General features: G+C 59.4%; 2 protein-coding genes across 4 annotated transcripts; one reads left to right on the top strand and one right to left on the bottom strand.

Annotated features, from left to right (window-relative positions):
• Positions 1-1,979: 1,979 nt before the first annotated feature.
• On the top strand, positions 1,980-6,227 carry SLC16A8 (solute carrier family 16 member 8; the record flags this gene model as incomplete). Its single annotated transcript, XM_081128964.1, has 4 exons — positions 1,980-2,193; positions 2,879-3,022; positions 3,234-4,046; positions 5,664-6,227. 4 exons carry the CDS (start codon positions 1,980-1,982, stop codon positions 5,978-5,980), a joined length of 1,488 nt encoding a protein of 495 aa, XP_080985090.1. The 3' UTR covers positions 5,981-6,227.
• Positions 6,228-8,358: 2,131 nt separating this feature from the next.
• On the bottom strand, positions 8,359-22,418 carry PICK1 (protein interacting with PRKCA 1). Of its 3 annotated transcripts, none has more exons than XM_081127197.1 (13): positions 22,181-22,418; positions 21,854-21,957; positions 20,628-20,739; positions 18,868-18,996; positions 16,631-16,697; positions 15,473-15,562; positions 13,024-13,077; positions 12,477-12,539; positions 11,597-11,730; positions 11,177-11,269; positions 10,312-10,362; positions 9,597-9,741; positions 8,359-9,150 (listed from the first exon to the last, which is right to left on the bottom strand). In XM_081127197.1, exons 2-13 carry the CDS (start codon positions 21,892-21,894, stop codon positions 8,885-8,887), a joined length of 1,245 nt encoding a protein of 414 aa, XP_080983323.1. In that variant the 5' UTR covers positions 21,895-21,957; positions 22,181-22,418; the 3' UTR covers positions 8,359-8,884. The 3 variants fall into 3 exon arrangements, with proteins under 3 accessions (XP_080983323.1, XP_080983325.1, XP_080983324.1); XM_081127199.1 differs by having other exon boundaries at positions 22,233-22,418; XM_081127198.1 differs by having other exon boundaries at positions 22,084-22,246.
• Between the last annotated feature and the right edge of the window lie 1,162 nt (positions 22,419-23,580).

Below are 23,580 nucleotides of genomic sequence, written 5' to 3'. Positions count from 1 at the left end.
AGGACTGGTGGTCTCATCTGGGGGCTGGGTGGGTTTGCAGGACTGGTGGACTCTAACCTGGGGGCTGGGCGGGGTCAGGATGGAGACCTCCCACTGGAGAATGGGGTCACTGGCAGGTACCTGGGAGGCTTCGCTCACCCCAGCCCCTCACCTCCCTCGTTTCAGCAAGTCTCTAGGACCACCCTAAAGCCCTCCCCTCTACTCCCCATCTGCAGCCCTCAGGAAGTAGTTGCCTCTTCAGAGGAGAAGGGGTGGCAGTGGCCAAGGTCCCGAACCATCAGCAGGTCACCCTCCAGTGGCCTGGGACACAGCACCCTTTGTTTCGCACCCCTGACCCCCTCAGTCCCAGGCTCTCCTGGATTAGCTTTATCCAAGGGAAAACAGAGCCCTTCCTGGCATTTGGCCTGGGGGTGGAGGGCAGGCAAGGAATTGAGGTGATTGGGGCCTGATGGGGTGTCTACAGGGCAGGGCTGCGCCCCCAGCTCCACGAGGACCCCCAGCACAGGGCTCTGTGTGTCCACCTGAGGCTCCAGAACACAGAAGGGTCTCCTTATCTGTCTAGCTCTCCCTGGGCAGGCCTGGGGCCCCAAGGTTGGTCTTTGCCCTGTCCCTTCTCCCCTCCCAGGCAAAAGCCTCTTAGAGGGGTGGGGGTGGGGAACACTCTAAGCCCCAGGCCTGGGGAAGAGCTGTTGGGGTGAGAGCCAGGCCAGTGGCTGATCTGCAGTCAAGCCTGGGAGTCAGCTGCACCTCCCCACCCCCATCAGACCAGGGGGATCTGATGGGGCTGCCCCTCCCTGCGGGCCTCAGATGTGAAGCTGGACACCCAAACCCACAGGGCGGCTCTGGTGAGTGTGGGGCGAGGGCCAGGTACCACCCTCTTGTCTCATGATGAGAGGACTACAGGCAGGAAAAGCCAGACCTGGTCCTGGTGGGGAAGGGGCAGAGGCCCAGACACCCACAGGTCCCTCGGCATTGCCCAATGCCAGGAGGGAGACCCGGGCGAGGAGGGGCTGCAGGAGGGAGGGAGGCTCCTGCCCAGCTGAAGGCTGGTCCATCCTGCCTCTGAGGCCCACCCCCCTCACCTATTCTGGGGGCGTACGCAGCTGCTGTGTGAACCCCTGGGCTGAGCTCCCTTCTGCATGTGTAGGGGTTGGAGAGGCTGTTAGGGGTTTAGAGGGCGGTAGGTCTCTCTCCTGGTGCCCCTCAAAGGTCCCCACCTGTCCAGTGAGCCAGAGCTCCAATCCTCACCCCAAGATCCCCTGCTGGCTTGGAGTGATCAATCACCTTACAGGTTGGGAAACTGAGGCTCAGTGGGGGGAAGGGACCTGTCCAAGTCACAGAGCAAATCCATGGCTGAGCTGGGATGAACTGGAGCTCAGCTCCTTTGGCTTCTGAGACAAGGCTAATGTTCTGTTATAAAGGCATTCTTGTCCCCCCAACCCATAATATTCTAATGACAACAGTCACTCCTGATCACTGAGAAAACTTAGTAACATACCACAAGGCCAAGGAGAGAAATAAACCACCCATCTTGCTGCTGGTGCCTGTCTCCTCCCTCCCCCATGTTTGTTCCTTTGTCCAGAGGCCCTCAGACATGCACACTGGGGACACTGGTGGTCCCCACCCGCACGTGGGGTCACACACTGGTTGCCAGGCTATCCTGCTCACCAGCACCCCCTCTCCTGCACCACTAGGTCCTGAAGAGCAAGGGGTCCCCTCCAGAGGAAGCTCCCTGCGGTGGACTCAGGTGGGAAGGACTCTCTTACCCTCCCCTCATCCTCACGTGCCCCTTGGAGCAGGGGGAACATGGGGTGAGGTCCTCACCACTCTTCCCCCCCGGCTTCATTCCCTGCGCAGGGCTCACATGGATAGGCCTGTGCCTCAGTCTCTCCACGCTGGGTCCCCACCCCCCTTCCCTGTCTGGGTTAGACCCTTGCTACCCCCTCCTGTCTCCTTTCCCTCCAGCAGAGGCGGTGGCCATGGGCGCTGGTGGCCCCCGGCGGGGCGAGGACCCCCCAGACGGCGGCTGGGGCTGGGCGGTGCTGGGAGCCTGCTTCGTGGTCACCGGCTTCGCCTACGGCTTCCCCAAGGCCGTGAGCGTCTTCTTCCAGGCGCTCATGCGGGACTTCGGGGCGGGCTACAGCGACACAGCCTGGGTGTCCTCCATCATGCTCGCCATGCTCTACGGCACCGGTCAGCGGCCCGCCCGGGACTGGGGTGGGATTAGGGACCAGGAGATGCCCGATGCCCTGAGCATCCGCGGGGCCTCCGGGGACAGGCAGGGAAACCCTTCCTTCCTGAGGAAACGCTGGCACCAGGGAGAGGGGAGGAGAGGACAGGAAACGGGCAGCGGAGCCGGCACCCAGGTGACCGTCCTCACCAGCCTGGGCCCCACCATTCCTGCCCCAAACACCTGCCTGTGTTGAAGGTGAGGAAACCGGGATCTAAGTGAGATTCCAGCTCCCCCAAACCCCAGCCACCTGCAGAGATGGGGCGGAGTTGGAGTTATCCTGGCCAAGCAGAGTGGGGGGGGGGGGCGGGAGCAAGGCAGCCCAGGCCCGGGTTCCAGGCTGCGAAGATAAAAGGGAGTGGGGTCTGCAACCTTCTGCTTTGGGCTCCTTGTTCTCAGAAGGCGTGCGGATGGGGGGCTCTGGCCAGGACAGGTCCCTCCCCCTGAGTATCCGCAGGCACTGTCTCCTCGGTTTGTCCCAGCCAAGCTGTGTGACCTTAGCTGGACACTGCCCTCTCTGGGCCCTGAGCCAGGGGTGAACTTACCCCTTTGAGCCGCCTCCCAGGGCTGGGAGGTGCAAGAGCCTGGAGAGTGGCCACCAGAGAGGAGACTGGACCAGCCCGGGTGGTGACTCTGCGCTGCCCGCAGGCCCGGTGTCCAGCATCCTCGTGGCCCGCTTTGGCTGCCGCCCGGTGATGCTGGTGGGTGGGCTGCTGGCCTCGGCGGGCATGGTCCTAGCATCCTTCGCCACGCGCCTGCTGGAGCTGTACCTGACGGCCGGGGTGCTGACCGGTGAGGGCGCCCGCTGCTCTCCTCCCCTGCGGGGCTGCGGGGGGGCCTGGGCGTCCCTGCTGCAAGAACCCCTGTCCTCAGTTTCCCCCAAGGAGCTGTCCTCCAAATCCCTCTGCTCAGTGCCCTGGGGATCGGGCCGCCCGGGGGGCCTCGCGCCCCTCCCCTGTGGGGTGAGGGCCGGGAGCCTGGCACAGCGCCCCCTCGCCCGCAGGCCTGGGCCTGGCCCTCAACTTCCAGCCGTCGCTCGTCATGCTGGGGCTGTACTTCGACCGGCGGCGGCCTCTGGCCAACGGGCTGGCGGCGGCGGGCAGCCCCGTGTTCCTGGCGGCGCTGTCGCCGCTCGGCCAGCAGCTGCTCGAGCGCTTCGGCTGGCGCGGCGGCTTCCTGCTGCTGGGCGGCCTCCTGCTGCACTGCTGCGCCTGCGGCGCCGCCATGCGCCCGCCCGGGCCCCTTCCCCGGCCTCGCGGCGGCCGCGCGGGCGACGCTCCCGGGGCGGCGGGGGCGGAGCCCGCGGGGCCGGGGCTGAGCGGGGCGCGCGCCCGCCGCCGCCTGCTGGACGTGACCGTGTGCGCCGACCGCGCCTTCGCCGTCTACGCCGCCACCAAGTTCCTGATGGCGCTGGGGCTCTTCGTGCCCGCCATCCTGCTGGTGAACTACGCCAAGGACGCGGGCGTGGCCGACGCGGACGCCGCCTTCCTGCTGTCCGTCGTGGGCTTCGTGGACATCGTGGCGCGGCCCGCGTGCGGCGCCCTCGCCGGCCTGGCGCGGCTGCGCCCGCGCGTCGCCGACCTCTTCAGCCTGGCGCTGCTGGCCAACGGGCTGGCGGACCTGAGCGGCGCGCGGGCGCGCTCCCCCGGCGCCCTGGTCGCCTTCTGCGTGGCGTTCGGCCTCTCCTACGGCATGGTGGGGGCGCTGCAGTTCGAGGTGCTCATGGCGGCCGTGGGCGCGCGGCGCTTCCCCAGCGCGCTGGGCCTGGTGCTGCTCGTCGAGGCCGTGGCTGTGCTCGTCGGACCGCCCTCCGCCGGTGCGCCCGCGGGACGGGGGAGGGCGCCGCCGGGGCCCCCGCGCCCAGCGCAGCCCCTTTGCTGTCAAAGGGAGCTTCCAGGGATGACCCCTGGGGAGGCAGGGGGCGGGGTGGACTCCCCTCCACAGGGCCAACGAGCCCCTCCTGCACCTGTCCCGCCCGCTCGGGGTGGGGATGGAAAAGACAGGAAAAGTGCCAGGAAGAGCCCAACACTGATAGCTGCTGGCCCACTGGGCCATCTCAGGGGCTGGCACAAAGCACAAATGCTTGTGACTGGAATGCGGACAGTGTCTTTGGGGAACCAGCCCTGGAGCCAGGAACAGAGTGGGGGTGCTCAGCATGCTCAAGTGGAGAAGGAGGGGTGCTGGGTTTTCCCCCTGTTCATAATGCCTGCTGGGCATGCCCATCCCCTTTTAGGAAATATCCAGATGAAGGTGGTCTGGGAGGGCTTCCTGCAGGCGCTGGCATGAAGGCGGCCCCCCAGGGCAGGGCAGTCCCCCAAGAGAGGGCACAGAGTATATTTAGGGGACAGTATCCCTACACAAGGCAGGAGGTGGGACTGGAAAGGTGGGGTGGGGGACATCAGCGTCTTCCTGGGTTGTTGGGTGATCCCTGAAACAGCAGGAAGCCTGCCTGTGAGCAGGAGGGAGCTGAGGTCAGCTGCACGGTGGAGCAATGGCAGGGACAGGTCACCTTTGCTGGAGCCCATGGTGTAAGAGGCCCCTAAGCTCACGACCAGAGGCCACAAAATCAGCACCCACCGACCCACCCCACCCCAGAGGATCGGGGAGCCAGCTTTCCTTTTCTTGTGTGACCCTGGAGTGGATCTAATATGCAGAGAAGGCACATGGGCTGTGTATGGGTGGGACAGGGACCAGGAAGATGAGTTTGGTGGAGTACTGCTCAGAGGGGCTCAGGGGGCAGACCAAGGGGTCACAGTCGGTGTGACAGCCACAAGAATGCCCCCGAGAGAGGGAGGAGCCCATGGAGGAACCACACTTTAGGGGAAAGTATTTGCAATTAAAAGATTTTCCTGAGAATGATGGTAAGTGTGCCTGTGATAGAAACTTGGAAAATACGGAGAAGGAAATAGGAGTGACCAACCCACACATCTTGTCCCCGCTCTGCTAACGAGCTCAGTGTGGGGTCCCGGGGCCTCCTGGAGGGGCAGAGGGAGCCTAGAGGCGGAGGCAGTGGGAGAGCTGAGGCAGGCCTAAGATTAGGTGGAAAGAGCAAGAGTTGGAGGCCCCCAGGGGAGGGGCCGAGTCCAGAGCCCCTTCCTTCCCCATGCCCGCCCTGGATATCCCCAACTGCGTAACTCACAGGACACATGGAAGTCTGAACCTGAGGGCGGAGGGGGCGACTTGGGAACTATAAAGTGGTCCCTCACTGAAGGCCCCATGTCACTTCAGAAACTGAGGTCCAGGGAAGTGATGGGACATTTTAAGGTCTCAAATGGCAGAGCTTGTGTGGGGGCTTATATCTGTAAATGGGAATAAAGACTGGGACCCCAGAGCCCCACCAAATCGAGGGCACTGTCCTTTATCTGAGGATTCAGGGTGGGGGTGAAGGGTGGGGTCCCCCGCTTGTCCTTACCTCCCCATTTCCTCACCCCAGGCTACCTGGTGGATGCGCTGAAGAACTATGAGATCATCTTCTACCTGGCAGGCTCTGAGGTGGTCCTGGCTGGGGTCTTCATGGCTGTTGCCACCCACTGTTGCCTGCGCAGCTCTCAGGACGCCCGGCCCAGCCCAGGCACCGAGGGTGGGGCCAGCGACACGGAGGACCCTGAGGCTGAAGGGGACTTTGAGCCCCTGCCCACCCAGCCGCCCGGCAGCCTTGAGGCCCCGGAGGTGCCTAGCCCTGGGGCTGGGCCTCTGGAGCCCAAAGTGGAGGCAGAGTCAGATCCGGGGCTGGACCCAGAGTCTGTGTAGTGCAAAGGCACAGGTGGGGTGGCTGGTGACTTCAGACATAGAGCTTCCCCTCTCAGGGCCCCCGCTGCCCCAGGAGGGTCTGGCCACTGGAGGCTGCTCAGGGGCGGTCACCCCTGGGGTCCCGGTGGGAAGCTTCCTCCCTCATCTGCCCAATGGACTATGGCCGGGCCCTGTCCCCACTCAGTGAAGCTGCTGTGCCTGGCCAGGGTCTGAGCACCATGAAACTCAAGTTCATAAAGCTCAGCTGAAAGAGGTTCTGTTCCTGCGCCTCCACTGTGGCTCTGGCTTCAAACTGGGGCGGGGGTGGGGGGCCGGTAGGAGGGAGTGTGAGAGGCTCTCCCAGGGCCCTCTGACCTGGCAGGTGCTGGGGGAGGAAGTGGCAGAGACTTGGGAAGGGGTTCCAGACTGAGGCCCCAGGGCTGGGTGGGCCTGGCCCTGGGCTCCAATCAGCCCCAGCACCTGCTGCTGGGGAGTGGGGGCTGCTTGCAGGGAGGGACCCAGAACCATCTGAGAAAGAGCACCGAGTCAAGGACGGGCTGAACGCTGGCCCTGAGCCTCGGGCTCCTCTTGCACCCCGGAGGCTGACAGTAAATGGCTCCATCCTGTGGTATCCTGAGCGTGGGGCTGGCACCTGCCTTGCTGCCTTCTGCAAGGTGTGTCTGTCCCCTCACCTTCCTGAGAGACCCTCTCCCAGTTGTGCTCCGAGTGTCCTCTTTCTAGGATACAAACTCCGGTGTCCTGAGGCCTTTGCTTTGGACACATGTCCCTGTGGATACCAAGGTGGCTCTGAGTTGCCCCTGGAACTTGCTTCCCCTTGTGGGGAGTTCTGGGGGTATCTCCTTGCTTGCACTTTGACTTTTGACCTCTTGCACTTGATCCAATGCAAGAGGATCAAGGGAGCTCCAGGTCTCAACCTCCTGGGAAGACTCGGGAACCTAGTCCCTCTCTGTGCTTAGCCTCTTCCCACAAATGACACCGTTTATTTGCTTCCCTCCCTCCAAATCTTGAGTGTGGAGAAAGCAGTCTTCCCACCACAGACCCCACTCTGTCCAGCCCTGCCCCTCAGCAGAGCTCATCCCACCCGGGACCCCTCCCTGCTGGCCGCCCTTATTTTCCAGCTGGGCCCCAGGAAGGTGTGGGAGCCCCTGCAGGTGCCTGGCTGACTTACCTGCATCGGCTGCCCCCGCCCCCCAACCACTACAGCAGTGGCTACAACAAACAGAGCGCTGACTCTGTGCCCGGCCCTGTGCTAAACCCTTTACAAATGGTAACTCATCTAATCCTAACAATCCAATGAGGTAGGTAGTTATTAGCCATACTCAAGATAGGGAAACTGAGGCACAGGGAAGTTAGTGAGTAGTCCAGGGTCAGCGAGGCTGTGGAACCCAGGCTGCCAGTTTGTCTGTGCCCTTGGCCTCCATGCTGGCTGCCCCTTCAAAGGTGGTGGGGTCTGGCCCTGGCCAGTCTGGCTCAGTGGTTAGAGCCTCGGACCTCAGACTGAAGGGCCTCGGGTTTGATTCCGGCCAAGGGCACATACCTAGGCTGCAGGCTTGGTTCCCGGCCCAGGTTGGAGCTTGTGCGGGAGGCAACCAATCGATGTGTCTCACGTTGATGTTTCTCTCTCCCCCTTTCCACTCTCTCTGAAAAGCAGTGGAAAAAATACCCTCGGGTGAGGATTAAAAAAAAGGGGAGGTGGGGCCTGACAGCTCTAAGGGACCCATGCAGGCCCCCGGTGACAGCCTGTCTCTCCCTCCATGCTCCCAATCCCGCCTGACAATCCACGTAGGTTTCCGTGCATGGAGCCCACTGTTCAACAGGGCACTTTGGGGGTGAACAGGGCCGCTATTAGTAACTACACTGGGCCCACAGGAGCCGACCAGCGTGCAGGTGAGGCAGGGCACATGGTCGCCCTGTCTACCACTCTGCAGACACAGGGTACTAGGTGGCATTCTCCCCTAGGCTCCTCCCTCAGCGCCACCAGAAGGGTGCAGCTGCAGTGACCCTTAACACTCTTCTGCTTAGGGGTCTCAGGTCCTCCTGGCCCAGGGTCCGTCCTGCCCGTCCCCAAATAAAGGTTTAGTTCATGACCGGAAGCCCGGAAGGACCGAGATGAAGGCAGATGTAAAGGCCTCCCAAAGCAGAAGGCCTGGGAGGCAGGGGAAGTCGTCCTTCGGACCCGAGAGATCCGTGTTCTAATCCCAGTCTCTGAACACAGCGTGATCTTGAGCAAAAGGCTTCCCCGAGCCTCAGCGTCCCCCCGTGAGCGGGGACAGCAGCGCTAGCGGCAGAGCGGCTGAGGGGATGAGGCACTGATGCGTGTTTAGAGGCCCGCAAGACCGTGTCGCCCGCCCACCCGAGGTCAGGGAGGCAGAAAGGAGGCAGGTCCGAGGCCACTCAGAGCCCGGCTCCATCTGGTCCGTTTATTCGACACAGGCCCAGCGCCAGCCCTTCCCCGGGAAGTGCTGAGCCAGGGGGTAAAATAAATAAAGGCCGCCGAGGTGCGTGAACGGGGTGGGCAGCCTGGGCGAGGCGCGGGTGTACGAGAGGCACTGCCCCAGCCTGGCTGCCGCCCGGCCCCACTCAGCGGAGGTGCCCACGAGGAATGGGTCCTGGACTTCTGCCGCAGCCAGCCCCTCCTCCTTTCTGCCCCCTCCCTCCTAGGGCAGGTCCAGAGACCCAGCTCTCCTGGCTGGGAGGCGGGGGAGGAAGGGGGAGGGGCCAGAGCGTCCGAGGCCACGCCTTTCCCGGGGAGCAGGCTCCTGAGCTAGGGCGGAGGAGCAGGGAGGCGGGCGCCCGAGCCACGGGCTTCACGCGCCCGCTCCACTGCGGGCGCCCCGCCCCGCTCCCGAGCCGCCGTCCTTCCAGTCACCCTGCCCCCCAGATCCGCGCCCCACGGCGGGGCGCTCAGGAGTCACACCAGCTTCCGCCCTTGTCGGGGGGCCCAGCGGCCCCTCGCGCGTCCCTGGGCGCCGCGTCCTCCTCATCCCCGTCGCCGTCGTCGTCCTCGCCGTCCGTGAACTCGTCCTGGCCGGGGCCGTAGGCCAGCGTGGTGTGTGCCAGGTCCACCTCGATGGGGAAGACGTCGGCGTCTCGCAGCACCGCGTAGCAGTCGTTGTAGTACTTGGACATGGTGGACACGAAGCGCTGCAGCTGGAACACGATGTCCTGGACTGGGGCGGGTGGGCGGAGAGGGACCGTGGCCGCGGCTTCCAGCCTTGCGGAGGGGCCCCTTCCAGCCGCCTGGCCCGCCTCCCTGTGCAGGGCTTCCCATCGCGCACCTCCCGGGGCCCTTGAGCCCTGGGAGGGGGCCAAGCAGAGGCTGCCCAGTCCTACACCGAACCCAGGTCTCCAGCTCCCAGCTGAGGGAACAGGAGCCCTGCCAGGGTGGATGGGTTGTGGACTGCACCCCAGGGAGTCCGGTCCCGCCAGGGTTCTCTGCCTTGGGTCTGACTCAAAGCACTGCATGGCATGAGATAGTCCTGGGACCTCAGGTAAGCACTTTTCCCTCTGGGCCTCAGTTCTCCCAGCTCTGAAATGGGGAGATGGTATCCGGCCCCCCATACTGAAGATGGCACATGGACTGACTGAGGTAGGGCGTGACCCTCGGGCCCCTCACCATGCTTCTGATCCAGCAGCTCCATCTTCTCCAGCACGTCCTTGCGCATCTGGGAGAAGCGGGCACGGGCCTCCTGGCGGCAGCGCAATATCAGGCGGTACTCGTAGTTGCCTGTGCTCACTCGGTACAAGGGCTCCCCTAGGGCCTGAGGCAGGGAGAAGCACATCAGGGACTCTGGGTGGGGTGGGGGTCTGCTCTGGGACAGATGGGTCAGGGGTCAGGGAGGCTCCCCCCTGCACCACATGGCACTTTTCAAAGCTACCAGGGTTCCTTACTTCTGAGATGCCAGGGATTGTGAGAAGCACTTATAGTTTTGTGAAAAAACAAACCAAACCCTTGCCACATTAAGTGAACATTTATATCACAAATGAGTCCTGGTATTAAAAATATTATAAATTAAAAAAATAAAGTCCTCTCAGGAGTGAGGAAAGTCCATTTTTCCCTGCAGGAGCCTCACAAAGTCAGGGGGGCAGCTTTTCCAGAAGTGGGCATGGGGCAGTTCCACAGCAAGCTGGCCAGCAGGCCAGGGGTGGGATAGATGGCCCCAAATCTCCAGGAACAAGAGCCCGGCCAAGCCCCCAGGCCTCTCCTGGGTTGGCCTGACCCTCCTGGGGCCCCAGCAGGACCTTCTGGGGCTCTGTGAGGCAGGCAGGAGGAGGTGTACACCCTCAGCCTTTCCGACCCCAGGGCTGTCCCCCTCACCCATGACACTCACAATGCAGCTGTATTCTTCATCGTCCATCTCCTTCACCTTCAGGCAATACGACTGTTTAGGACAGGAGAGGCCAGGCTGTCAGAGAGGCTGCACCTCCCGGATGCCCACCCTGCTCCCAGCTCCCCACACGCCACACTGCCCCTAGACCACCCAGTGGAACAGCTGTGCCAGTCCTGGGCCCCGCAGACTCCTGACTGGAGTCTGACACACCAGGGAAGCTGGCAGCACAAGGGTGGAGACCCTCAAGCAGGCTGGCCCTTGCTTGAGGTAGCCCCTGGTAGCAGCAGACAGGGGAGGACACTCATCTGGGGGGGTGGGAAGGGCCTGAGCAGCCCATCATTTACCAAACTCAAGTCCCAAAGGATGCTCTGGGGAAAAGGGTTCCATGGTTAAGGAGCTGGGGGAGACCTGACAGGCTCACACCACAAATGGGCCTATCAGAGACTCCTACAGAGAGGAACCCTGGCTCACTTAATGCAGCATTTTCCTTCGACTCCTCTGGACCACAGAATTATTTAAACATAAAACTCATTAACATCCTTGGGTACCCACTTTATAACCACTAACCTAGTCTAAAGCATTATTGAAAGTGACCAAAAAATCCCAAGGGGTCAGAGCTCCAGAGTGAGCACTCTGCCCAACCCAGGCTCCCAGCCTCCCTAAGGCTCTGAACAGTTAGGGCAGGGCCTAAGCTGCTGCCCAATCCCCCAGCACCTCCCTGGGCCCTGGTTCCACATCCTCGATCAGATGTGACAGGTCCCAGCCCTGCTCTGCTTCCATGTGGCAGATAGAAGCAGAGCCTACCAGGTAGGCTCCCACCCAGCAGGCCAGCCCCACCCCTTCCCAGAGGCTGCAGACTACTCACTAGGTACTCGAACTTCACGTCCAGGTACTTCTTGATGGTGAGGCGGGTGTCTGGGATGGCTTTGTTGAGGTACGTGTTCAGATCCGTCAGCATCTGGAAGGGAGAGTGGGCAGGTGCTTAGGGCCCCACAGGCAAGGGTAAGACCAGGGTGGCAGAGAATGGCACCGATGAGTCTGTTTTCTAGTGGACTCAGAATGTCAGAGCCAATGGGCGCTCCCCGATGGTCTTGTCCATTTCAAAGATGAGAAGAGAGGCCAGGCCCAGGGCAATCTGAGGCTCAGGGGGAGAAAGGGCGGCAAACCACCTGGAGGTCAACGCCGAGGCCAAGGTGTTCTGACTCCAGCACAGGACCTCTCTGCATGACACACTGTCCCCTCTCTACCCTCACACGCTGACACACAGGCGCTCCGCGTGACCTACCGGCTTGATGGTTTTCAGCAGCCGGATGCCAAACTTCTCAATGCTGCGGTGGGCGTCAGCAAACTTCACAAAAGCCTCGCTCGCAGCTGGCTGGGGCTCCCGCACTCCAATCACGGAGAACACGTCCCCAAAGGCTGCATGACAAGTTTGCCCTGAAGGCTGCCCTTACCTGGCCCTTAATGGAGAAGCCAGGGATTTGTGGGGGAGAAGCAGGCAGGGGGCATGGCAGGCTGGAGGCCAAAGTCTGCACAGGGTCTACAACCCAAGAGAGATGTGTCTACACCCCCAAGGGAGCTGGTCTACACTGCCAAGGAAGCTTGGTCTACACCCTAAGGGAGCTTGCTCTCATTCCCCCAAGTGACCAGACCATGGGAGAAGGCTGAGCCGGGCCTGGAGGCAGTGGTGGTGTCTAGGGGCAGAGCACCAGTCTGGGAGTTGGACACCTGGGTCCTAAGGCCAGCTCTGCACCTTAGGAGCTGTGTGACCATTTCCTCTGCCTAGGCTTCACTTTCCCAACTGCAAAATGGGGTTAACTGTAGCTGCCCTGTCCAGCTGAAGGACCTGGAGGATATGAGACCACAAATGAGGTAGGGCCTCATACACTAAGCCGCAGTGCAGATAAACGGGATGGGCTGGGACGAGTGACTGTGCCCACAGAAGACCACTGGTCAAGATGCTCCCTGCTGGCCCTGTGTTGCTACCTTTTCACACCTAGACATGCACAGCCCAAAGCTGGCTCAGGCCAGATGTTGTAGTGTCTGCGTGAGCACTGGTATGAGGACCCCGGGAGCAGCTCAGCCACACCCTCGCTATATGAGGGAGCGAAGAGAGGGGCAGGGGTTTGCCTGGGGTCACGCAGAAAGTCTGGGGGCGCCCTTACCCCGGTGTGTCTGCGACAGCTCATAAAAGGCCCGTAGGAGGTTCTTGGTGTGCTCTGTCATCCCTGTAGGAGAAACCACACGAGGGGGAAGAGGCATGTGGCAGAGACCACACTGGCCCAGGACACGGCCTCCACCCCTCCACCCCAAGTGAGGCCTGCACTGTTCCCGAGTTCACTGACTTCCCACAGGCCCACTGGGCCCAGCCCCAGTCCCACCCTGAGGAGCCCCCGTGCAGAACTCCGCAGGGGCAGGAAGTGGACAGGCCTCCTGTGGGTTTATTTCTGGAGCACGTGCTGTCCTGGGGACCTTCACTACATTTACACATGCTCTTATTTGCATTTTTATGGGTATGTATTACTTTTACAATCAGAAAAAGTATGTCTTATGACTTCTTTAAAAGAATTCTTAATGGCCAGGGTCCTAGAATTTTATAGGCTGGCACTCCGGCCCTACTGCCACCACCTTTAGAGCAGGCCTCTAATGGTCCCCCCAGGCAGAGCCAGTGCCGGCCCACCAAGGACTACCAGGCGGAGGAGTGCGGCCCACCTTTATAGAGCTCAGCAGTCCGCTCCAGCTCCTCAAGTCTCTTGACAAGCCCATCTGTGGGGATGAGAGGGGGAGGTCAGTGGGTCTCAGCTAGCCAAGGGTGAGAGAAGGGCACCTGAGCCAGGCTTGAGGGGGCAGAGGCGGACCCCAGAGGACAAGCAAGATCGGCACAGAACGGGGTCCATGGAGGATTTGGCACCTCAGGGTCAGCTGTTTACAAAACACCTCAGGATGCCCAGATGAGAGGCAGGGCTGGCCCCCCAAACACTCCTAAGACAAGCTCCCACCCCAGAAGGCTGGGGCACATCGAAGGGGCAGATGGGTGATGATAATACAGGAATTTCCAAAAGTCACGTGTGAAAAACAGTCAGACCCTCCCCAAGGCCGAACCTGCGGATGGCTCCCCAGGGCCGCTCTGGCAGCCCTGCCCACAGCCAAGAGGGAAGGCACTCAGGGACAAGGGAGAGGGAAAAGACAGGCAGACTGACAATCAGTGTAACTGGGCTCCATGTGGCTCCCAGCACAGAGGGATAAATCCCGGAAGGGTTTTGGGGAAGAGCTCGCATTAGACAGGGCCCTGGTGCTTCTCTTCACTTGCTTAACAGGTGCTTGCTGAGCACCTACTATGTGCAGACACTACATCAGGCCTGGGGATGACCTGGTGATTAAGATCCAAGTCATGCCCTCAAGGCTTACAACCCAGCAGGAGAGCCAGGCAGTAGCCAGGCGATGAGGGCAGTGACAGGGCTATAAGGTGGTGGGGGCAGCTGCCTCACCTCAGGGCCTGAAAATGGGGGCAAGTGGACTGCCAGGGCTGAGGCAGGCCCTGCAGATTAGTGGGTTGGGCAGGGAGCTACCAGACAAGCTAGGGCAGGGTAGTGAGCAGTGGTGCCAAGTGGGGCTTCCTGCAGCAGTGAGGGCCACCCCCTCCACTCCGATGGGGGTGAGGTGCGCACCCACCTCCCCACTGGGAGCCAGCAGCAACTGCAGGCCTGGGGCCCAGCGGTGGCTTCTTTGCCCAGCCGCCCCCAAGGCAGGGCTGGCCTTCCTGAGTGATTCTACTGTGAGCCAGGACCACTCAGGGATCCTTTCACACTTCCCTCCACACCTCCTTCCAGGTGAGCCTTTGGGGCAGGGCCTACTTTCCTCTTTTTTAAAAATAATACTTCCCTCATTTTATAAAAAGCAAACAAATAGGATGGAAAGGTAAGGCAACTTGACCAAAGGCACACAACTGGGGGCTGTCCGAGCTGGGGTGTGCTCTGCCCCCAGTCTCCTGCGTTGACTTGGGTGGAGAGAGGAGAGCAGTAGCAGAGGCCGAGTCTGGGCCTGTCTCTGGACAAGGAAGGTTGCTGCGTTAATGGGCTGTAAAGGGAGGACAGCTGGGTTCAGGGGGAAGGAGGGGGCACCTTGGAGGTCTTCATGAGGCTTTGGCCACCCACTAGCCTCCAGGCCCCAGCTCTCCAGTGCCTTGGCACCTGGCCAGCCTGGCAGGGAAGAAGCCACGTAAGCGCGTGCTGTTGTTTTTGGCTGGGTCATGGGACATCGTGACAGCTTCAGTTTTAGAAACCCTATTTAAGGCTGGGGAAATTGCAAGGTTTGGGGGGAAAAACACAACAACCAGTTCTAATTTCATCTCAACGCATGGTAACTACAGTAACAGCGATTTATAGACACCGAGAGGCCGAAAATAGCAGCCTCTACTTCTGAACACCATTTGGAACAGGCTCAGACCCCACCCCCACATCCCAGCCAATGAAGCCCAGCGTGCCCAGCTGAGGCCACAATTTATATAGGTATTTATATCTACCCACGTACAGCAGAGCTGCTGCTGTTTATAAACTCAGGCTGAGGACGGTAGGAGCAGGTCCAAATGCTTCGCCGGCCACCCTGGCGGAGAGCATGTGTGCACACGTGCGTGTGGGTGTGAATGTGCACGCATGTGGCCCTCTCCCCCCAGCAGCCACCTCCAGCCCTAGGCAGGACCAGCTAAGAAAAGGGCAGCAGCGCCACCTCCTGGAGAAAGGCAGGGCGGAGATGGGCAGTGCAGGAGCATGTGGGTGAGTTGAGGCACATGGTGGCACTGGGCAGCGGCTGAGGCCTGGTTATGTGACAGCAGCTGAGGCAGTGGCAAAGGCACAAGCTTGAGGAACTGGAAGGAGGAACCTCCCCACGAGGTCTGTCTCCTCGTCTGTGACCCATGCCTGTGAATCCCTGCCTGGAGATGGGGGACACTGGCTGTAAGATGGCTCAGCTGACCACTGTGGATGCTCTTTGGGAGCTGGAGAGGCCTCCGGGGATACAGAGACGGTGACTATCAGCCCCATGGGTAGAGGCCAGGGCCAGGCCAGAGGGACCCACAGTGGCTCGGTAGGCAGCCACGATGCCCCTCCCCCTGAAGCCTGGGCCTGAGACCCGGGCTAGGGCTGGGTGGGAGGAAGGGACTCACCATTGCACAGGATGGCCCGGCTCAGGCCCAGGGCATCTGCAGTGCCTGAACTCATATTCTCCACCAGCCGATGCTTTACCTTCTTCAACACTGGACCAGGTAAGAGAAGGGCTCAGTGAGGTGGAGTCTGCGGCAGGGACTCCAAGCCCCCGCCTCATCTCATCATGACTCACTGGGGCAAAGGGGCTAAAGTGGGGGTCTGGTGTGGGGTGATTATGAAGTGGGGAGGGCCCCAGTGGGGGGTACTAGGCCCTGCCCTATTTACTCTCTACTTCAGGGAGCCAGGGGAGCCTGGAGGAGGTAACTATGTCAAGTGCTTTGCCACGGACCTGGCACTCCAAGCGGCTGCTGGCCATCACTGAGCCCCGATGCCACAGGCTTGACACCAATGGCAGGTAAACCAGGGAATGCCTCTGCCCTCCTCTCCCACATCCAGGCCTGAGGTATCCCAAGGGGAGCAGAGGCATCATCAGTGACAGCAGACTTTGGACGCCAGACTGTTATTGTACACATGGTTGCACACTGTCCTTGGGAGGTGACCAGGGTGGGAGCAAAGGATTTTAACAGAAGAATCCAGGAAAGACTCAATATCCTCAGCCTTTCCTTAAAACCCAGGAGGTAGCTCTGGCCCTGGGGTACAGGAAAAGACACCGGACTGGAGCCTAGAGACCTGGCTGTGCATTCACCCAGGGGACACAGAGCCCTCGAGGGGTCTTAGGTCTGTCTGTAATGGAGTGGCTGGCCCAGAGGACCTCTACTCTGTCTCGCTCTTGAGTCTTGAAGTTTCTACAGGCCCAGCCCCTACAGCAGAAGGCACCTTGCCCTGGGGCATGCTAGGCAGAGGAGCCAGTCTGAGACTTGGTTCAGACCTGAGCCTTTCTGGGAGAAGCTGGGTGGGAGAAGAGGCTCAGGTTAAGTGGGGTGCAGGTGGGCCTGAGGTACCAGGCCTGGGGTGGGGTGAGTACCTGGGCTGTGGTAAGCTGGGGGGTTGGCCTATAAAGGTCCCAGAGGAAGTGGCCTCCTCAGCCCTGTGGATTGGCTTGGTCAGGAGACTTAGCGAGCATGACCACGTAACTATTGGCACATTGTCATTAAGACGAAGACCAGGGGCTAGGGGCCTATGGGGTCGCTGGACGGCACTGCCCTGGCCCAGCTTACCGATGTCCAGGGACATGCCCTGCTTGGGGTCCGCCTGCAGCTTGTTGTAGTGGATGGTCACCTCCCCCTGGAAGAGCAAGACAGGCAGAGTTGAGAAGGAGTCTCCTGGGTTGCAAGCCCCTTCTCCAGGGAGGCCTGTGTGCCCGCAATCTGTGGTCATGAGAGAATCTTGAATTCAGCCCTGCCAGGCCCGGGGCTGTGACAGACCCTGCTCTGTGACTAGTCTACTCCCAGGTCCCTCCCTCTCTGTGCGAGGCCCTGGAGAATCAGCAGGGACGGGACAGGCATGGTCCCTGATGTCACAGAGCTCACAGCCTGAGAGTCTCTGATGTCCTGTGCTCCAGCCACATCAGGTGCCATGTCCTCCCTGACGCCACACTCCAAACTTTGCTATGTCATTTCTCCTGCATAGAATTTCTTCTCCTGTGCTCCAAATCCTCCCCACCCTCTTGGTCCCCCCATTCACTCAACCAAAGTGTCAGAGCACTCTCTCCGTGCCTGGTGCTGCTATGCCAGGGTGCAGGGGCCATAGCCCCAGGGCCCAGGCCAGCGGGGGAGGCTGACATAAATGAGGGAGTTACACAGTCCAGTTCTAGTGACTGGAAGAGAGGTGCCAACTTCTCCCAAGAAGCCTTCCCTGACCACATGAGGCCACCACAGTCACTCTCGTCCTCGCAATCCCTAAGATCCTTCAACTTGGGATGGAATCCATTCGAAATACAACACGGGATTTCAAAATTGAGTAAAGGGAAACCACACTGACCCACTGTGGTCAGAATCAAAGGTGGGTGCGACAGGCTCCCTCAGAGTGCAGCCCAGTGTGCAGGGGCCACCACAGATGGCCGCTGAGGTAAGGGAAGAAGCACTGCAGAGGGGGTCAGCACTGGGTGCTGTTCCAGCAGAGTGACCACAAGCAAACTCCTTCATCCTTATGGGCACCCACATAAGAGCTGGGAGATCCCTGTGCTAATGTCAAGGCCACGCACACACACGAGCTCCTGTCCCCACGGGAAATGCAAGGGGCTGGCTTGAGGGGCAGGACAAGGAGGGTCCTGGTGAGGAGCAATGGTGAGGGGGTAAGGGAAGGACCCAGAAGGGCACACAACACCTCCGTTCTGAACCAGAATGAAACACTGCTCACCACTTTTCATGATGAGCTCCTTAGCCCAACAGGTAATGCCCAGGCCAGTAAAATCCAGACCAGGCAAAGCCGCCTGGGCTCTGAGTGAGCCTCGTCACTTCCTTTTGTACAACAGAGCCTTGAGTCCCAGCCCCAGCCCCAGCCCCCATCTGTCCCTTGGCTAAAAGGGCTGGAGTAAGAGAAAGGACAGGATGGGACTCTTGTCCTAAAGGCAGGAGAAATGAGAGTGGTGGGAGAGAACAGAATAAAGGGGGAAAGGAGCTGGCCCTGGACTAAGGCAAGAAAGAGGGACTGGAAGGGACCCTGGTACCAGGTCCTTAAGACATGGATGATGGAGAGGGGTGAGGAGAGGTCGGGATGGAGGGGCCGAGGGAGTTCAATTTACAGGTGGAACACTTGACTCTCAAGACTTTGAAACCATCCCATGGCTTTGCAATGCCTTCACTCTGTTGGTTTCCCAAGAGTCACCAGCTGCAAATCTCTGGGCAGTGGCAAAAGGGCTGCACCCTTGCTTCGAGAGGGGCGCTGGCCGGGAGCAGCTGGCGGGAGGGGCGGGAGGATGGAGGTGGAGCGGGATAAGCAGCAGGACTGTGGTCTGAGGAACAGAAGACCAGCAGCTGGACAGTGAGTTGCCCCAGAGCCAAGAAGGGCCCCTGGGGTCTGTGAGCCCAGGAGGACCCACTGGAATGAAAGCTCCTATAGGAAGAACAAGGGAGACTCCTCTTTCCCTCTGCCCCTCCTGGGCCCACCATGGCTCTGCTGACACCTACTGGGTGTGTGGCCCAGGTAAGTTCACCCTGGACTTCTAGCTTCAGCTCCAGCCCTGAGTGGGGACACGCTGGCTCACCCTGAAGCTTGGTTCTGAGTCTCACAGCTCCCCTGGGAGCCCGAGGACAGGGACCTTCAGCTCTTGGTGCTCACTCTCTTCCCAAGGCCCAGTCCAAGCCCTAGAGCAGAGTTAGTATTAACTGAACGAGTTAACAGCCCAAGGGAGGCCGGAATGTGAGCCAGACCCCGATGCTGTGAGGAGGGGAGAAGTGACAGGGCCGATCTCCCTTCCAGGCCTGCCGGGGCCCCACTCCTGCAGCAACCCTACCTTTACTTCCTGAATCATCTTTGCTACCTCCACCTTGGTCTTCCCTTTGATTGACCTGCCATTGACACCGGTGATCTCATCGCCAGCTGCCACAGTGCCATCCAGGGCTGCCGGCGTGTTGTCAAATACCTGGGGACACGTAAGGAAGGCAGGGAGAAAGGAGAGAACTGAGAAGACCTGGCAGGAGACAGTCATTCCCTTTACCCCAACCAGTCTCCAGCTCCGTCCCGGCTTCTATCCTCCCGCCTCTAGTGGTGCTAGAGAAGGGCAGGGTACAGGTGCCTGACCAGACAGAAGTGCAAGACTCTACATTCTTGGGGCGGGGGGGCAGAAGATAAATTCAAACTGATGAGACCTGTCTTTCTAATATCAAATACACCAAACCTTACACAGCCACCTGAGCGTTTGCTCCTCCAAAGTCATTTCTTTAGATTTTTCTAACAATGCTGCTCCGAGCTGACTGACACTGATTTGGCCAAAAATTACAAAATAACTATGTTGTGAAGACAGGGTGAAAGGAAGCAGAGTGGTGTAGGAAGAAAGAGGCTAAGCAGGCACATGGCAAGGGGGCCAGGCCCGGGGGGCGCATCCCTAATACCTCCTGGCCCAGAAGAGGCCAAATCCCTTGTGAAGGCAACACCCTGAGTGGGCAAGACTAGGTCCCAGGAATCTCCATCTTCAAGGCCTAGAAGTGACTCCTTTGCAAGATCCTCAGAGACTATACTTTCCCATCTGCCACCAACGGCTACTTAGCTGTCAGAACAGGTTAGAACAGGGTGGAATCCTGATCAAGTTTATGCCCGAGGTGGCAGGCTTACTGCCTGGCCCCACTCCTGAGTCCCTGCTGACAGAATATTACCAGGCAGCTTCCTCTACAAGGACTGCTCATTACCACTGGCAGAGGGAGCCACTGCCGTAAGAATAGCAGCAGCTACGCCCTGGCCAGTGCGGCTCAGTTGGTTGAGCATCATCCTGGGCGCCAAAAGGTCGCAGATCCGATTCCTGGTCAGGGCACATGCCCAGGCTGCGGATTCAGTCCCTGATCAATGTTTCTCTCTCACATCGATGTTTCTCTCTTTCCCTCTCCCTTCTCCTCTCTCTCTAAAATCAATAAAAACATGTTTTTTTAAAAAAGTAAAAATAGCAGCAGCTACTATGTAGTGAGTACTTATTGCATACCAGGCATTGTGTTATGCCATTTTATTTAATCTTCACAATACCCCAAAGATGCTCATCTTTACATATTTATATCCCTACTTCCCAGGTGAGGAAACTGAGGCCCAGGGAGGTTAACTAACTTGCTAATAAATAGGGAAGCTTGCATTTTTGAACTCAGGCCAGTTATTTCATAGCCTTTTAGTCTGTCCACTACACTTCACTTGTGCTAGCACCGAAGACTGATGATCTTATTGACTCATTAATTACATTTTTACGGAGGGTCCTCTCTATGCCAGGTTATACTAGGTGCTGACCGGTGAAAAGCAACCTGGGACCCTGCCCTCCCAGTACAGGGTCCTGTTGGAAAGCAGCTAGATACAGAGCTGAAGAGCAACCCCTGATGACAGAGGGAAGGCAGGAAGTGCTGAGAAGGAAGAGAACCAAACAGAAGAAAACCAGGTGGGCCTCCCGAGAGGCACCTCAGGCCTCAAGGATGGGAGGAGCCAGCTCTGCAGAGCAGAGAAACTGCCTTTGTCATGCCCAAGTAGGGAGGTGGCCCGCCCCCTCCAGGACCCCACCCCCACCTCCAAAGCATCCAGTACCTGGACAATATAGAGGCAGGGACAGTACTGGGCCCCTCCTCCAATGCTGATCCCAATCAGGTTCTGAGCATCCTTCTGCAGGGTGACCTTCCCAGGCACAGTAGGGATTCCGCTAGAAAGAGAAACACATGAGGCTGAGTCTCCCGGAGGAAAGATGACTAGAAGGGACAGGGAGGGGACAGACCTTCTAAAACCCAAGAGGCTCCAAATGCTGCATAGCCTTTTCTTTCACATCTGGCCAAAGGGACAGCCTTTTGTGCTGGAATGTGCACAGCTCTTAGTCATGTGGATGCGGGATCACCTCCCAGCACTGCCATGAATCAGCTATGGACCTGGGTCACTTTCCTGCTTCTCTGCCTCTCAGTTTCCTCATCCATAAACTAGTATGAATAAAATGGCTACATTACCAAAGTTCTTGTAAGAAAGTGCACAGAAAGCATTTAACACCAACCCAGCCCACAGCAAGCACTGCATAAAAATAGGTTCCCCTTCCCTTTGCTTCATTCTGCCTCTGAGGTTTGAGCTGGACCTGTCACCTTCTCAGGTACATATGGAACATGGTGGTCGCCTCCTCTGGGAAGACTTCTGTTAAACTATCCATCACCCATCTCTCAATTGCTCTATTCAATTACCTCTCAGTTTTCACTATAAATTGGCACTTATTAATGTTTATTTGTGCTTGTAAATATTCTCATTTATTCAATCAACAAATATTTGCTAACAACTACTGACGTGGAACACCTTGCAAAGTGCTGAGGACACAAAAAGGCACTGGACCAGTCCTTGATCTAAGGGAGGACAGAGTCTAATAAGGAGATGAACTTAATATTTGAAAACCTGTCCCACTAATTGTCTACATTGGGGCGGGCAGTGCGTTTATGATATTCCTACTCATCCTTCCAAACCTGGCTCAGTGGCCATCTCCTCTGTGAAGCCTTCCCTTAACACCCCTGCTCCACCCGCTCTGCTCTCCCTGCAGCCAGGTCAGTCTCCATCAGGGCCCATGTGGCCCTTAACTGTAATGACCTGTAACGACCTGCTAATGAGCCCGCCGCCCCCTACAGGAGCTGAGCTCCGGGAAGGGAAGGGGCCATTCTGCTACAGTACAAGATCTTACCCATCGCTGAGAAGCAAGGGTCGGTGGAACTGGGAAGTGAGGGGATCTGGGGGACCTGGGGGACCTGGGGCGCCTGCACTTTCGGGACTTGGGGGAACAAAATACTCACAGCTTATCCTCTTCGATTTCATAATCCAAGTCTGCAAACATGGTTCTGAGGGCTGAGGTGGGCCGGTTTACTGGCCAGCTCGGCAGGGTAACAGAGAACTGGGTCTGGGAGAGAAAGGAGCGTAGGGCTCAGGGAACCGGTGCCTAGACGCCAACCCCAACCCTGGCGATCCCGGCCTCCCCTCGCCTCGGGACGGCGGCGGGTCCCGGGGGTGGGGAGGGGATTCTTACGAGGTACAGGGGAGGTCTCCAGGCCAGGGCGGGCGCTCACACCCCAGAGCCCGCCCCACGGGTCTCCAGGCCCTAGGGACCTGCCTCTGTCGCTCACCGGAAGCGTCGGTCCACAGTCGGGCCCGGGCCAGGCTGGCACCTGAACCCACCTGCCGTTCCACCTGTCGGCCGCCGCGACTGTCGCGTCACTTCCGGCGGGACGCGGAAGTCATGCCTCCCCCTCGGGTATTTGCCCCAATCCCGGCGGGCAACCCTTCCCTCCCCGGCTCCCGGGGCTCGCAGAGCCCGGAGTGAGAACAGTATTGACTGAGGCGGGAGAAAGCGGAAACAGAGACGAGGACAGGGCCGGCCGGCGGCGCTCAGCCCCGCCCCCTGCCCTGTGGCCGCCGCCATCTTGGTGAGGGCAGGGTTCTTCCCAGCTTCCTCAGCGCGACGCCGGCGCAACGCCGGCCGGCCGGTTGCCGTGGCAACAGAAGCATCCTGGGGTGGGGACTTCCCGCGAAGTCCAATGACCTGCAGACCCCTTCAGTTTTCAGCACCCCGGCGCAGGGCGGGTGACTCCTCCACGACAATGACAGTGTGCGAGGCAGCCTAACCCCGGTTTTGCGAACCAGGAAACTAGGTGCCAGCGAGCGGAGGGGATTTGGGTCCAGAGCCGCCATCCAAGATCTGGTATAAGATTCAGATCCTGACTTTGAGACTGCCGCCGCTCCCGGTGCCCTTTTAACACCCGCACACCTGTATTCAGTGGGTCTGCTATGGACAAATTGGACAAGTTCCCTTCCCGTTAGGTGCCGCCTTTCCCCACATGCAAACTGAGCACCGAAGCAGATGCTTTCTGTGGTATTTGGTGAAAGATGCCTCGCACCCCATCTCCTTTGTTAGTCCTGAGGAACAGCTCCCCTGGAGTCCCACTGAGGGGCAGGAAATGCTGTTAGTGTTTCCCAGCCAAGGAGTCTCAATCGTCTCCCCACCAGCCACTGTTCCCCGGAGGAGCTGGTGCTCCCAGAGCCACAGCCCTGGCACCCACCTCACCCAGGACGCGTGGGCCCAGGCCTGCCCAGCTTCCTTCCCTAGCTGCCCCCAGGGGCTCAGGCGGCAGGAGAGATCCCGAGAGATGATTATGTGAACATCTGCGGCTTGATGGGAGCCCCACCCCTCCTTAGGGGGCTAATCTGAGTCACAGCAGATGTGCAGAATGCCACAGTAGCAACGGCCTTCCCACATACCCACTGCTCTGCCGTTCCAGTCACTTTCACAGGATTTTAAAGTTCACCATGACCCTGTCTCCCCTCTTCTTCTGTACTGGCTTTATAATCCCTTCCATAGGACGTTAGGAATCCGTCAACAGGTGTCACTGTGACAAACAAGAAAAAGAAAATTAGATTGCTTTTTAACAACTGTTAGACTGAAAATATTATGACCCTCTTTATATTTGTCAGTGGAGGGGGCCTCCTGGGTCAGCCCACATAGCATGGAACCTGTTCCAGCCAATTA

Source organism: Miniopterus schreibersii (genome assembly GCF_964146895.1).
Source record: "Miniopterus schreibersii genome assembly, chromosome: 2".
In the NCBI taxonomy this organism is placed as follows: domain Eukaryota; kingdom Metazoa; phylum Chordata; class Mammalia; order Chiroptera; family Miniopteridae; genus Miniopterus; species Miniopterus schreibersii.
The sequence above is the reverse complement of the archived record's forward strand: the minus strand, read 5'-3'. Positions and strand labels throughout refer to the sequence as shown.